The sequence below is a fragment of the Folsomia candida genome, unplaced genomic scaffold, assembly GCF_002217175.1.
Source record: "Folsomia candida strain VU population unplaced genomic scaffold, ASM221717v1 Fcan01_Sc008, whole genome shotgun sequence".
Lineage (NCBI taxonomy): Eukaryota > Metazoa > Arthropoda > Collembola > Entomobryomorpha > Isotomidae > Folsomia > Folsomia candida.
Window position 1 is genome coordinate 5,519,503 of NW_019091200.1, and position 15,196 is coordinate 5,534,698.

Sequence of the window (15,196 nt, forward strand, 5' to 3'; positions counted from 1 at the left end):
AATTTAGAAAACTTGAAATTTCGAAGTTTTTGTTTGTTTTATACATTCGTCTTTGTGATCAAAATAAATAAAATAATGATATTATTACAAAATTATGCAATTTTGCAAAAAAAAATCCTAACAGCTTCCATCTACTTAGATTGGCAACCTTGGTCGTAACTTTATTCGAAGGATGCTGTTAATGTGACCTTCCCAAGCAACCTCAATGCGAATTTACTGCGAATCCCAATGCAAGTTTATGCAATTTTTGTGCATAAAAAGTTGTAATCATTAATTTGTACAAGATTCGTGCAAAATTTGTATCAATTTTTGTGCTGCTAATAAATTAGCACAAGAAATCCACGAAACTATCACAAGTTAATTAGTAGCAAATCATTACAAAGGAACAAGTGAATATTTAGTGCGTATTTGTTAGCACTAAATTTTCATGAGATTTCTTGCACCAAATTCATGCATAATTAGTACCTGGGAAATTGTACAAACTCAAAATGCAGTAAACAGGTGCCAGCATATTCACACAAAATTTGTACCGATTATTCTGCAATAATTTAGTACTAAATTAGTATCATTTCTCTATTCGTGATTTAATAAGCAAACCTCAAGTCAGTTATTCTTTTTGCCATGCCGTGACATCAACTCCATCATCTCTTCTCCATTTTTAATTTCCAACCAAAAAATTTGTTTCGATAGTTATGGTCGAAAATCAAAATCCTATTTCGGCTAAAAGTTCGTATTCCTCGAGTTTGAAGACGACAAATGAGTGGAGATTGTGCCGTCTACGTGGATTTCAAAAGATTGGACGACTCATGGCATGTGATATGTCGAAAAATACGGTAATTACATATATACATATTGTTGTTGGCTACTTTTGCATTAATATATATTCGGGTTATTTATGTAAATATACGTTTTGCTTAATTTATAGATTCATACGTTGGGAACACATACAAGGAATAAACCTATCGACTCATGTGATAACGGCAAACGGGATCGCCCTAAATTATCAGCAAAAGAGCCTGAGGTGAATAATGAGGCATTTCTCATTTTAATTTAGTCTTTATTTATACGCCGTAAGTACGTATTCTACCGATTAATTTCGATAAATATTTGTGTATCCCAATTTGCAATTATATATTAATTAGTTAAGTATTTGGAGATACCTAATATTATTGTAGAAATATGTACAACAGATGAATGTGTAATAAATAAATAATAATTGAAATGTGAGTAATACGTGTAAATGAATTTGTATTAATTTCATGCGTACCATTAGCACACAATTAGTAATAGATTCGCACTAAATTCGCACTAAACTCTCACCTCATTAATGCATGTCAATCATCACCAAATTTACACAAAATTCGTACGCATTTGTTTGTGTTAATTTTGTGCATATTTGGTACAAGTAAACTTGCAGTGATAAATTATTGGTATGAATTTTGCAAATGCGACTTGTACAAAATAAGCACAAGTCGGCTTCACATTTTAACGGAAAATATGCATTAATCCAGTTGTACAAATTTGGTACAATATTTGCAGATTTTGGTTGCTTGGGTTCAATTCATCATGTTTGGAAATTTGGTTTGAAACTTGTCTTAACCAAAAAGTCAAATTTCAGAAACTTTTCAGAGTTCTAAACTTCATCACTACTCTAATCTGATTTTAACCTTGTGTACTAAAAAAATATATATGCACGTATCTAGTATATGCACGAGATGCATGTATCTCATATTTTTTCAATTTGGAATATTTCGCCCAATTTATAGTTGGGTGTCACAATCATCCTAAAATTTTACAGTTTCCGAAAATCATTTCAAATATAAAAATTTCCGAAGTTTGTGGAAACCATAAACCTTGATGCCTTCCTTGCATGCATTTTTAACTTTCCGTAACTAAACCTGTTATAATTTTGGTTAGTATATTTATCCTCAAAATATATTTTCTTGAATGTAAAAAATATAAAATTTCTCAAAATTTTACTCACCCGTTGTGCTGTGGATAGTTGACCTGTCTCTGAGGGAGGTTGACCTTGTCGAGGTGAAGGTGAATGATGAAACCCGGCGGGGCTGAGAAGGAATAGAGGAGACAGCGGACGTTCGCCGGGTAGCCGGATGGGTAGTCGGGGCTCATAAAAACCCCCCACTCCTTCCCCCACGTACTCGTGTAGCGGACACACTCGCATCCTACGAGAGAAAGAAAGACAAACAAGTCCCCAGGGCGTTACAGATTTGTGATTTTACATTTACAAGATACATAAAACTACAAAAACGATGCGACGACGGTATGAAGAACATGCGGGATAAATAATGTGGTAGCAATGTGAGACTCGGCGGCGATGTATGTATGCATGCTTCATTTTACCAATTCGGTAGAAAGTTGTTACCACGAAATGCACAGTTTTTACCAGAATGGTAGCAAACAATTATCAAGATCGTATAATTACATGATCTGCTAAATATGTTCTTACACTTCTTACCAAGGCGATGTACATATTGAATGTGCTTTTATGGTCCAAAATAATGGTATCAATGGCTTTAAATACATGCTTAAAAAAATATGTATGCACATAATTTCAGAGATTTCAGAAATTTCTCCCATTACTTATCCGCGAAACGATCATAAGTATACATGATGGCTTCCTACAAATAAGGAAACTTACAAAAAATACACCAAAATAGCACCAACAACGACACTGCACACCCACCCAAGTACAACTCAAGTTCGAAACATATCGAGAAACCGGACGGATGAAAGTATTTTATTTTGTGCCATTTCTCTGGAATGTGACGACGACTCGAACTCGAAGAATTTCTGAAACCAGCCCATGAAGAAAAATGCATGCAAATAGAAACATTTACATAAATTAGGCATTTCGCCCTTATTTGCCTCCCTTTACTTTTACTTTCTCCACATTTTTTCCCAGGCTCAAACTTTCATAGAGGAGATAGAGTTGCAACTTTTATTTTATTTTATGGCAAAGGCAAATAAATTTGCAATGTGGGAAGAAATTGCACCAGAAAAGTTGCATAGTTTGAAGATTTTCCAATTGAAATGTTCGATTTTAATGGGGAAAATTGCAAATTAAGATAAATTGGGTATGCACAAATACATAAAACTTGTAGGTTTATCCTTTTTCTGAGGAGTTTTAAAATGGCAGATAAAAATCGCACTCAAACAAATGACTTTGTGCTCAGAAACATGCAATCATTCATAAGTAGGTACACACACGCACGATACGCAAGAGCGAGTAACAAGGAAATGAAAAATCCAAATCTGGGGAAAATAGGGATGAGTGAATTCGCCGCAGAAATGAAAGTTGTCGTCTCCTTGTATTTCCAGAGAAATTCGAATAGCTACGAGAACAAGGGAATTTAGAAAATAGGGTTTCTTTCAGTTGCACAAAAACTTGAGGAAGGAAATGGAAGTATAAGATTTTACAAAAAAAAACTACAAGGAAGGAAATGTATGAAATTGGATGACAAGTTGAGTTTCAAGGGTTTTCTCTCAGACTAAACTCCAAATTTCTAAAATATACGAAATAAAGCTCATGATAAGCATTTTATGCATTTCGTGCATACACATCGTTTCAAAATATATGTAAAGAATTCATTTTGTTGCAGTGATTTTTAACTTAAAAAAATTAAATTAAAAAAATGTAACTTTGCAAAGTTTCAGTTTTCAAATTTTCGAAATACTTACAAAAACATACAATGTATCATAAATATGTATATATGTAGCTCACCCATATGTGCTTCATCCATGAAAAAATTGTTAAAACTAAACCCTGTTCGCTAACCAGGACGCTAGTTGAAGACAGAATTTGAATACAATTTCCTTCTGTTTTTTGCTCCCAAGGAAAAAGTAGCAATCAGTCGGCTTTTCGTTCTTCTTCGTTTATTTTATTTGTTTTTGGACTCGTCTTCTTCCTCTCGACTTTCCATTTTAGTGTGAAAGATAAGATGCATGTCAGTCAGTCAGGAGATGAGAAAGCATCACAAAATCTTTATTTCCTCAGGCGCCCAAATATCATCCAGCCTGACCAGAAAGTGCGGAGAGAAAGGGAGAGTGAACTTAAAATGAGAATCTTACTTACTTAACGAACTCAAAATGGGAAGGAACTTCCCATTTTGAGGCCAGGGATAAGATGAGAGATAAAAAAAGGGATGGTAAATTACCTGCCGGTCGTAATGGCGAAGGATAAGAAATCACAATAACAGAGACTGAATGACAATGAGCAGAGGGCAAAAGGGCCATTTATGATTATTTTGATTGCTTTCTCCTTAAGGGCAAAGATAAATATAATCGCGTGTAAATTAGAGTAAAACAAAAGTTTTTTTGTGTCAATATTAAAATTTTTGGAAATGAAAAGTTAATTTCGTTTTTAATTTGTTTTGCACGGAAATTGGAAATATTAATTTTTCAGAGTGCCACATTATCTATTTTAAGTTTTGGGTATGAAAAAATAAAATGTTCGACTATCGGCGTTTAAATAAACCATTTTTTCAAAAATACTTTTAATGTAACAAAGTTTACCAAATGTTTAATCACAAAAACAATTTTAAACAGTTAAAAAAATCGTAATCCACAAAAAATACAAATTTTGAACCCTTTTTCAAAAAATAATTTCCACACCTTCCTTAACCCCACATCATTCTAATATCACCCTCATTATTACGCCCTCAATAGTGAAATACCTCCCAATAATATTTTACTACCACCTTTTTGAACCCTCCATTTCCTCAGGATGTCGCAGAATTCTAATGAGAATCGTCTCATCGACCTGTCCTCTCGCAAACCAACTGTGTCACCAGAACCCTTCACGTCCTCAAAATCCATCCCGTCGAACATAAATCATGGCTCGAATTCAAATCATTTCTCCTCAATTTTAACCACTTTCATTTCATATCAAATATCCAGATGTCATGGTAAATTTTCCAGATGCGACGGCCACGATGACGATCTTACGTACGGCACATGTGGCATTTCTGTCCTGATAATCCCATACAGCATTTCGTCCTAAATGAGAACAAGTCTTTTGCGTCTGGTGAACTAAAACAATGAAAATAATATAATTCCGCCGCGGGGGAGCACAATTCACACAATTCATGTCACTCATCAACATGAATGAATGCATGCCAAACCATTAACTAACTGTGTGTGCATAGGCAGCAGGGAAGAATACGTATTATTTGGTGTGCGGTTCTCACACATGAATAGCTGTCTACTTTCACCGGCACAGGGTTTCGACAGGGTGGGAGGAATTGGTGAAATTTGGCGTTTCATTAAGGTTTTTATGGGAAATTTAATTCGTAAAAATTACTAATAATCAAGGAAAGCTATACATTCTAACTATTGAAATATATAGAAAATCGATATACTCATCCTCCGGACTCAATATTCTTCAGAAATCTTTATAAATTAATAAATACTGGATGCGTATGAAATAAAGTTTTCGACGTTTAAATTATGCAATCAAAAAATTAAGATTAAATTATGCACCTACATATTTATAACGAGGTTTTAAAGAAATACAAATATTTAATAACTGCTTAATAACAGTCGACGTCTGAGTAATTTCTTAATTTCATAAAACCTTACACACCCAAAAAATACACAATTCATAAATCCTTAAAACTCCCTCATACCAAATTTTCCCCACAATTTCACCCACTTTTTCCCACCTTATGAAAACTGTTCCGGAAACAGAAAACCCTGCTTAAAGACATCCCATCATGGATACGTCGGTCCGCTTGTCGATTCATCTGACTGACTGGAATTCCTCTCTCCTGCTGAATTTCCTGAATTCTTCATGAATCCTGAATTCGTCGAGGTGGCGATTGGTGATTGGGTGGTGATGAATAATCGCCATATATACCAAACCAAATCCATCCATAGAAAAGCGAATGAACAATACGACCTGAACTCTGCCCTGGACTGAACTCTGCCCGGAAACCAAACCAACCGTCTCTCTTAATATTTGGAATTTGAAATGCGATTTATCTTCGCGAGGCGTCTTTAGCCGTAACCGCGAACCGTGGTTACTTTGAAGTTTGGCATTTCTGGTTACTTATGAATTTACAGCACGAATCTCTCAACCTCATTTACGATTTGTGGAATGAAAACAACAGAAATTACACAGTAATCAAAATCATCGTTCCACAATTTTATTACAAGTCGTTCCAATTTCATGTTAAAACTCTGTTTCGTCATTTGATAGCAATCTTCCATTTCACATATTAAATTTTACCCATACAAAGAACATAAAGTTTCTCACAATCTCGTAATCTACACCCACCTGAAATTGGGCATTGTTCTACATGCATGTCGCCATTATTGTTATCATCTTATCGGCGAAATGATCAAATTACAAACAAGGCAACAAAACAAGCAAATTCTAACCTGCTCAAGTTACCCTGCCTGCCTGGTCGGAAACAATGTTGAAATTAAGCCAGGGTCGATTTCAATTAGAATTCTGCCCGAAGGGGTGACTGGCATATAATGCAGACTTGTATGTTTTGCTAACACAGGGTGAAAGTCAAGCCATTAATTTGTATGAGTGATGTTATGTGATCATGTGAAACAAAGCGTACAAGGGGGAAAATTGTAAGCCTCATCAGGATCTGTGGAAAATTTAGGCTGGTAAAGAAGCATACATAGCAGGACGTGATGGGAGGCCGGATAAGAATAACAAATGGTGATGAGTATCATTCCGTGGTGGGATAAGGCTAATAAATTGATGGAGCTGTCTCTGTTTTGTGGGTTGGGGAGAAAGTGAAAGTTGACGGGGAGTGGAAAAACTTGAACAGTTTTTAAATGTAGGTTGGTAGGTTAGCTCTTGTTTTGTATGTGGGCTAATTATTTGTAGAGGAAATTTAGATTCGGGAATTTTGTGCAATTTTAAATTTCCGGTAATATTTAATTAAACGTGTCTAAAGTAAATTTCGTAGCAAAGTATGTATCGAAGTATACTCCTAATTCATGAGATTTTTCATAACCTACGGAGTTCATTAATTCCGATCTTCCCAATTTAAAAAAATATGCAAAAAATCAATTTCCACTTACACCGCCGTCCTCAAGCAAAAACAAATAATAACTAAAACCCCCCCAACTTTCCCCCCAATTAATTAATCCCATCCCCTCCCTTCCCTCCCAACTTACTCACCTGGATTGACCGCACTTTTCGTCGGTAGTTCGACCAGCAGATGAAGTATCACAACCAACAACCAGGCCGTATTGGTTCCCTCCTCTCTCCAAAATACGCACCACATTACACTGCTACTTCCCTCCCAAGAAGGAAGTGAAAGCACCTCCTCTCACTTGAAGAATTTTGGTCAAATTCCTTAAATTGTTAGTCCTCCTCCTTCGAGATGATGAAGAATCACAACAACAAACCAGCACCCGACAACCAGAAACCACATTGAAGACAAAGTTAGCACACTACATCCCTCTCCTCCTTGAGATGAAAGATGGTACAATTTCCGCCCTAATTTTCATCTCATTTTCCAACTTCTCTCGAAACGAAATGAAATTGAAACACATCAACAAAACTTGACTCGCAAGAAGCAAGGTAGCAGCAAGAAGAACATTATCATTTTACAGAATTAGATTACATTTTCTGCATCGCAAAATGAGCCGAGTTCAAATGTCAGTAGGCTTTTCTTTAGTCAAATATCTCAACAAATCCCTCTCCTCTCACTCACTCAGTCTTCTTGACGTTCGTATGCACATCACTGTGTGTAAATTGCTTTGTAAATTGACACTCATTCACTCAAGACAACAAAGGAAATCCAAGTGTACGTTAACAATATGCAGATGAGATGAAAGGGACGAGAATTCGGTGTGTGCTTTCACCTTTCAAAAATTCACTTAGGATTTTTTTTACACGAGTACGAAAACACTCGAGATATTTTAAACTTGTAAAATATGTACGTAGTACTATTGTCTAAAATTAAGTTAATTTATGTCCAAAATTGACCCAATTTCTTAACCCCGATTAACTCTGCACGCTCCATTGGGATGAAATGGGATGAAAGTGTGAAATGGTTTTGGTTTCGTGGTTTCTTGAAGAACCACCTTTTTCCTTAAGAAATTAGAAAATCAGAATATCCACAAAAGTGGGAAGAGGAAGTAGCACACTTGAAAAGTTGCGAGTGGACTTGACTTAAATCGCTGGCAGTACTTTCACTGGATGTACATTTGTCCGTAGATTTTGGTGAAAGTGAAAGTAAAATTGAGACGACTCGAGTTTTTGGTCTTCGTTAGTTGCACACGGTTTTTCTTCTCCTCTTGACTTTCACTTTGGGTTCGTTTAGTGAATTCGCGAGGAGTGAGATGAAAGTCGTTTGTTTAACTTTGTGAATAAATAGAGACAAGTTGTGCAGTGGGGGAAGGAGAGATTATATTGAGCAAGAATGTATGTACGTACGAGGTGCTGATAAGTGTTTGTTCGTCACACTTTAAACTTTTTATTTTAGATTGGTTTACTTTCTTTTTTTCAGAGATAAAGTCTTGTTTAGTTAATTTTTTTCTTTTCTTTGAATAGGTGACGTACAGTTAAATGTAGTTGTGCGTATGTGTAATGCTCCTCGGCCAAGATGAGACTTGGGTGTAAGTTCGAGGGCTATTTTGGGGAGAAGAGTTTGAGTGAGAGCAGAACACTGCGAGCAGAACAGAATTCGGTGAAAGCGGAACAAAAACTGAACCTGGGGATAGAACCGGTGTGGGTTTTGGTGAAAGATTTTTGCCTTTGGAAGATTGAGAGAAAGGTTGAGTTAAATGGGAGATGAATTGAACGTGTGAATGTATGTATGTTGAGCGTATTTTAATATTGTGGCTTTTTTGGAATTACGTGTTGCGTATATTTTAATCATTTCGTGATAATTTGTCAATAAGTTTGAGCAGATATTAAGGTCAATTGAAATAAAAATTAGTATTTTATCCAACCGTTTTTTTCGAAAATGCAAGAAATACTACTTTTCAATTGTTTGGAATTCATTGCAATTCATACAGATATCGGTATATGTCTTATACGGTATTTTTGAGGTGAATATTTGTTCTATTTCGCTAACTACGCATTTCCAGGGGCCTAATTTTAACACACACGCGCTTGATTGTTATTTTGTAAATGCGCAAAAATCAAATATATAAGTTTAATTTATATAAAAAATCTAGCCGGACAGGTTTTTTATCTCTTTACTTTCGTTTGGTGATTCATTTTACGATGGCCAACGTATGATAACAAATTAAAAAGTCAAGTTTTTTGTACTGCTTGCTACGAAATTTTCCATAAAATTAATTGAGTACGTGCGATGCGTTACTTTGAACCCTAACTGAGGATGAACTGAAGCTAATATTGAACTTCTTTGTTTTTGTTATTTCTGCCAAATTCTGCCTACTCAAGAGCACACGAGTTTTTGGCTTCTGTGACGCATGCATACTTTTGTACCAGGCAGCCCAGAATTTTAGCGAAGATGGTCATATATAAATCCCTGCAACATGTCAGTTACCATTCAGTGTAAAATTCCTGCTTAATGCTTTCTTGCTTTTAAGAATTTGTAAAATTCAAAGGAAATATTGTATCGAGTAAGTTATTTTTCGTTAATTCAAACAAAAAACAATTTAATTAATGTATTTTAATTATACAGAGAGATGAAGTTTATCACGGTTTGCAGCATTTTCGTCGCAATTATTGTCTTTATTACTACCGTTTCGGCCACTTCAAACCAGGATGACTATGACGGAGTCGTTCCGGCTGTTAATCCTGATCCGAAATTTGTCGTCCAATTTGTACCCAAGGATAAAGATAGAACTTCTCATCCAAGAATAACCCGACAATTTCAGCAATATTGCTACAAGTGCAACCGATGTACCAGATATTGTAATCGTGGTGGTGGATGCTGTTAAAAAATATTTTGTTCAATTTTATTCCTATTCATGTAATTCCCACTAATTTTTTTGCTAACCAATCAAACAAAGATTACATAAATTTGCAAACATATTTATTTTCGGTACTGATTTGATAACCAAAATTATTAATCGCCAACTCTCCCAATTATCTATAACGATATTTTGTTAATTGAATATACTTTGCCCGGATTATTGCCATATTCTACTCTACACCCCTCCGGCAAACTTTCTCCCATTTACGTAACTTATTTATTTACTTTGCGTAATAATAATTTGTCTATCAGCCACAAAACGGGAGGAGGTTTTGTAGGTTTTTGGGGTCGGGTGTTGGTGTGTTATGTGAGGATTTGGTCGTTCTTTTGAGCAAATTTCTATTACACTTGCCACAAGGGAGACAGAAAGAGAGAGAGAAAGCAGGAGGCTTTTTAATCTGTGAATAGTAGATGCATTATTCATCATTAGTGTACAATTAGGGATAACTAACTCCCATCATGGCAAAAAGGGAAGAACAACATCATCCCGAGCATCGAGAAACTGCATGCGTGCGGTTCTTCTTCTTCTCTCTTTGAGATCTATGTAAATATGTAATAATCATGACGGGTTTGCATTTAGTCGTCTTAGGTAAGTATGAAATGAAGGAAATCCTACCGGATTTAGAACTCGGCTTAAGTCAGGGTTCGTAAAACAGGGGAGCATTTTAAGAAATTTCATTTAAAATATAGGGTGCGTTTGTGTTTTAAGATAATAATATATTTTGCTAATAAAAATCTACGTACAAATGTAAAATTCTGGAGGATTTTGTAGAAATAATGTTTTCGACTTGTCACCTGTACGATTTTAAAATTATGATGGAAATCCTAAGTTTGGTAAAGGCGCACAAAAAACAAATAAAAATATGTTCATATAAAGCTCAGCTTAAATTGGTTAAGAATCTCATTTCTTAATATTTTGTAGTAGCTTTTATGTCATTTTAATTAAGAATAAATTAATTAGCATTGATATTTTGAGTAATCCAATCCCTGAACGACGCGACAGCAATGTAAACTCCTGGTTCGTTAGGATAAGCACACGACCCGGCCCCCAAGCCACCCCACGACACGAGTCCGCACACATTTAAACTCGTAGTTCCATCCTCCTTTGTTTCATTACACATTAAAGCCCCGCCGCTGTCTCCACTGTAAAAATAATTCATGTAATTATGTAGATTCTAAAAAAATTAAGATAATTAATGATTCTTTAAAACTTACTTGCAACTATCCTTTTCTCCTTCAAGATATCCAGCGCAAATATTATGGTCAAAAATTGGATATTCATCATCTGGATAAACTGACCTGCATACTTCCAATGGAATCAGAGGGACGTCAACTTTCTGGAATAATAGCATTGAAATAATGATTAATTAATTGAATTAATTGCAATTAATTGTAATTAATTATTCATAATTGCTGTCTTAATTGAAAATACACACTTACCATTAGCACATCGGGAAGAGGCCCCCCGTACGACAACCTCCCCCAACCTGCCACCACCATGACCCCCTCCGCCGTAAAATTTGCAGGTGCCAATGGTGCCGGCTGAACTTTGTCGTTGAAAACGAGCGGTGTACTCAGCTTCATGAGAGCAATGTCATTTTCCAGGACAAGACTAGAAATAGAAATATACTGCTTAAATATTTTCAGAATTTGTACATATTTTATTACAGATTAATTAATCCACTTACTCGTCATATCCCTCATGAACAATGACCAAAGACACCCAAGAACGCTGCTCATTGCCTTCTGGCTGGGTTAAGTTGTGTTCTCCAGCGACCACCATGTATCCGGCAGGTGACGACTGGGCACAATGAGCTGAATAAAAAAATTTGTTCAGATTATGAATGCCATGAAATCGTAAAATCTTGTAGTCTAACCTGCCGTGACAATCCACTCATTATTAACAATGGAACCTCCGCAACTGTGGGAGGCCCGTTGGAGGGAGATGCTCCAAGGAAACTCGTACGGAACTGCCTCCACGCCACCGACAATTAGCGGTGCAACGCTGAGATCGTAGTGGATACGTTTTCCTTCCGATAAGCAGACCAAGGCTGCAAGCGAAATTAGAATTTTGTAAAACATTTTGACGGAAATGTTGCCCATGAACAAGTTTTAATAGAAATGGCTGACATTGACAAAGTGCATGAGATTTTATATAAATATCTGTACTTACCTTTTTACATATTCTGTAAAATGGCTAATCCATCAATTTGTTATTTGTAATTTCCAGCAGATAATGTTTCATCGAAATTACCCAGCTATTGTCATCATCACTTTATGAATTCATTTAGTGTGACAAGGTTGCATCGATCAATCAATTGGGTGAAATGGTGTGTGGGTAAGGCAAGCCTTTGGGGATTTACGTATCATTAATCTGATTCGTGTGTGTCATCTGGATTATAAAATATCTCGTAATTATGTATAACATGTAACTTTATTTCATGCAAAGTTGTGTATGTACATAAATAAGATGTACATAAGATGTAATTGATGTTCATAAACGGTCAAATTTTCAATGACTTTTCGCTCATAAATTACAATTTCCTACAGAAATGTATAGTACTACAGTATGTGAAGTTTAATGTGAACTTTTTCGCTAATATCTATACATCACAAGCTGATAAGATTAGAATGAGTTCTGATTAATATCAATATGTAAACAGTTTGTGCAATGTTTGTATTTCCAATTTGTAGCAATTATTACTTTCCTATACTCTAAATAGAAATCGTTTTTAAAAGCTCGCAAAAATAATTCTTTGATCGTACAATATTGCATATACTGCATAATATGCATGCACTTTGTTATGCAACGAACAAATTAATCCTTCCTTCTCGTTCCGGTTTCATCATTTTCTTTCCTATCGTTTTCACGGAGATGGGAAAGTGGCCATTGGGGAAACGAGGAGAGGAATTAGTGGTTATATAAGGATTAAGCCTGACTCAGCTAAACATTTATGTACCTACGACCAGGTTCATCTCCTTTCCTTGAACCTGGTCTTTTCTTAATAAAATAATCACAAAGCTAACTCGGACCGAGATTAAGAATAATTTCCATTTCTTGAAAATCGCCCCACTTTTTAAAATCAATTTATTAAAAATTACCTAATTGAATAAAATATCGCTTTCTCTCACTTTCACTTTGCCACCATCTGGAAAATTGTCACATTTTCTATTTTATCGTCAATTCCTCACTATCTGTAAAATTTACGAGTTTCTCCACATGTGCAAAAATCATTGCCAAAATCTATAAAAGAGTGACCATCGTGTAGTGATTTATGGCAAGAGAACGAAAACTCTGAAAAGTTTGGGTGCGTTCGTTCTAAAAATTGAAGGTTTTGGCCCTGGCGAGAATTTGAGATTACATTGTTTTTTGGGTGGGTCACCCTTTCCTCGGAGGAAAAGAAGAGTGGAATAGATGATGTTCGTGACCATTCCAATTCAATATTTGAATAATGTCCTGGCAGCGACGAGAGGGGAGATGGTCTCATAAATAATCCTTCCTAAGACAAATATCAACATCTGCGAGGCCACGATATTGATATCAGACACGAGACTATTCGTTTTCTGAGGGAAATTTCTGACATTTTTTTGCTACATACTCGTTGAGATGAACATGCTAGGCGAAACCAATAGTAATAAAAAGTATCAACTTTTTCCGTTTAAGGAAATTTCCCGGAAACTTAACCTGACAATTTAAATTGTCTCATCCACTTTCACCACTCAACTAATTAGTCCGGGTATAAAGAGGCCAGGCAGGTTGTCTAATCATCTCTGACACTGAAATGGGGCGTAATTTGCGTGTTATAAAATTATTAATTTTACTTTCTTTCATTAATTCGTGTCACATTTTTATCCTAATTTTCCCCCAAAATTTAATTATGGCTATCAACCCCCCCACCTCCACCCACTCACTCATGTTAATGGAAGGCCACCAAAAAAAGGCAATATTGTCGACAATTCCAGACTGGAATTTCCAGTCTTAATATATAGCATGTGTATCGTAATGTGTATTTACGCCCACCCGAATTGTGTGTCACATGTTGTTGTCCCTTGTCACTTTGGATTAATTCAGTTGACCAAGTTTGCGTATCCCCCTCCTGCCGTGAAATGCCAACCACAACAGAGCAAATTTGACCATGCGGAAAAATCCAAGCCCACAAATCTCGACCCATCAAAAGTAACTAAAGTATGCGATGAGATGGGTGGAAAGAAAGCAGGACGATGGGCGAGACTGCTTTCACTCGATCGTAGCCAGACCATGGCGAGAAAACAGGGTTATTTTGGGCGTTCTATTAATGAGAAAGTAAAATCAAGCAAAGATTGCAATATAGTAAAATCAAAGTTTTATTGGGATACAATTATGTATACAATTAACTCCGTGGTTAAAATAGGGACGGATTTAATTGGGTAGACTTTTTTGTTTGCAACTTTTTGTTTTGTCTTTGCAAATGCTAATTGGATTTATTTTATGGTCGCCTCTTCTCTCTTGTCACTTAGGTGTTTCTAATTTGAGGTGTAAAAAGAAAGAGAAAAGTTTGAAAGAAAGTTAACCAAGATGAATTAAATTGCGCGACTTTCTGCTCAGGTGAATGATTCGAGCTGGACTTTGGGACCTGGTAGGTTAATTATCCGTTTAATGGAGGTTAGAGTTGTACAATGATCAGAGCATGGAAATACATGTCAAGAAAAACGCGTACATACATTTTACAATTTATTTAATTCAATTATTAAATTGCTTATTAATCCTCCCTGCAGGAAAAAAAACTTCCTATATATTTTACAAACATACAAAAAACCCATCGCTTTGAGGATCAGGATGTGATTGTATCCACGTTTTTCATGAACAGTGGAAATTCTGCTAAAAACTGAAAAAATATAATTGCAGTATAGATTTGCAAAAAAAATACATGTAAAAGCTCGTAAAAATTCCTAAAAACTGCAAAAATTGCATATTTAATTTTAAAACCCTTACATACGTGGAAAGTTACACAAATAAATATGTACTCCTCTTTGTTTTACGATACGATCCTCGACGTAATCACTCCCATTCCTAATAGCATTGCAGTGGTGAAGTAGAGCATCGTATCGTAAATAAATGGACTGTATTTACAACAACCTGCCCCACATTTAAATTTAAATGAAAAGCTTTCCATTTCCGAATCAACTTTTTTTTCCTTCCTCCTTTCCCCAAACCTATCAGATCTCGAAGCAAAGTGGAACTAGACTAATGACATTGCGCTGCACTTTCAACTAATAAA

The 15,196-nt window shown here is 35.7% G+C and overlaps 2 protein-coding genes and 1 long non-coding RNA gene across 3 annotated transcripts in view; 1 reads left to right on the top strand and 2 right to left on the bottom strand.

Annotated features, from left to right (window-relative positions):
- The window catches only part of LOC110853577 (suppressor of lurcher protein 1), a 28,325-nt gene extending 19,646 nt beyond the window's left edge, over window positions 1–8,679 (bottom strand). Inside the window, exons 1-2 of the mRNA XM_035854554.1 lie at window positions 7,163–8,679; window positions 1,985–2,183 (exon numbers count right to left, since the gene is read on the bottom strand). Coding sequence (XP_035710447.1) covers window positions 1,985–2,183; window positions 7,163–7,268 — 305 coding nt within the window. The 5' untranslated portion in view covers window positions 7,269–8,679. The remainder of the gene's footprint in view (window positions 1–1,984; window positions 2,184–7,162) is intronic.
- An 837-nt stretch (window positions 8,680–9,516) lies between these two features.
- Window positions 9,517–10,790, top strand: LOC118436493. Its single transcript, XR_004835503.1, has 2 exons — window positions 9,517–9,582; window positions 9,645–10,790. It is a non-coding gene; the product is annotated as an uncharacterized LOC118436493 (long non-coding RNA).
- Window positions 10,791–10,821: 31 nt separating this feature from the next.
- LOC110853248 (trypsin-1) lies at window positions 10,822–12,060 on the bottom strand. The gene is made up of 5 exons (XM_022101500.2): window positions 11,816–12,060; window positions 11,627–11,753; window positions 11,379–11,550; window positions 11,154–11,275; window positions 10,822–11,081 (listed from the first exon to the last, which is right to left on the bottom strand). The coding sequence occupies exons 1-5, from the start codon at window positions 12,039–12,041 to the stop codon at window positions 10,892–10,894; spliced, it is 837 nt and encodes a 278-aa protein (XP_021957192.1). The 5' UTR covers window positions 12,042–12,060; the 3' UTR covers window positions 10,822–10,891.
- Window positions 12,061–15,196: the final 3,136 nt, after the last annotated feature.

What these genes read in the sequence shown, in the direction of transcription:
- LOC110853248 (XM_022101500.2), bottom strand. Translation starts at nt 12,041, where the DNA reads ATGGGCAACATTTCCGTCAAAATGTTTTACAAAATTCTAATTTCGCTT. An exon ending in CTCTTCCCGATGTGCTAATG is followed by an intron (nt 11,276 to 11,378) that starts GTAAGTGTGTAT and finishes CTATTATTCCAG; the next exon opens with AAAGTTGACGTCCCTCTGAT. An exon ending in GGAGAAAAGGATAGTTGCAA is followed by an intron (nt 11,082 to 11,153) that starts GTAAGTTTTAAA and finishes TTATTTTTACAG; the next exon opens with TGGAGACAGCGGCGGGGCTT.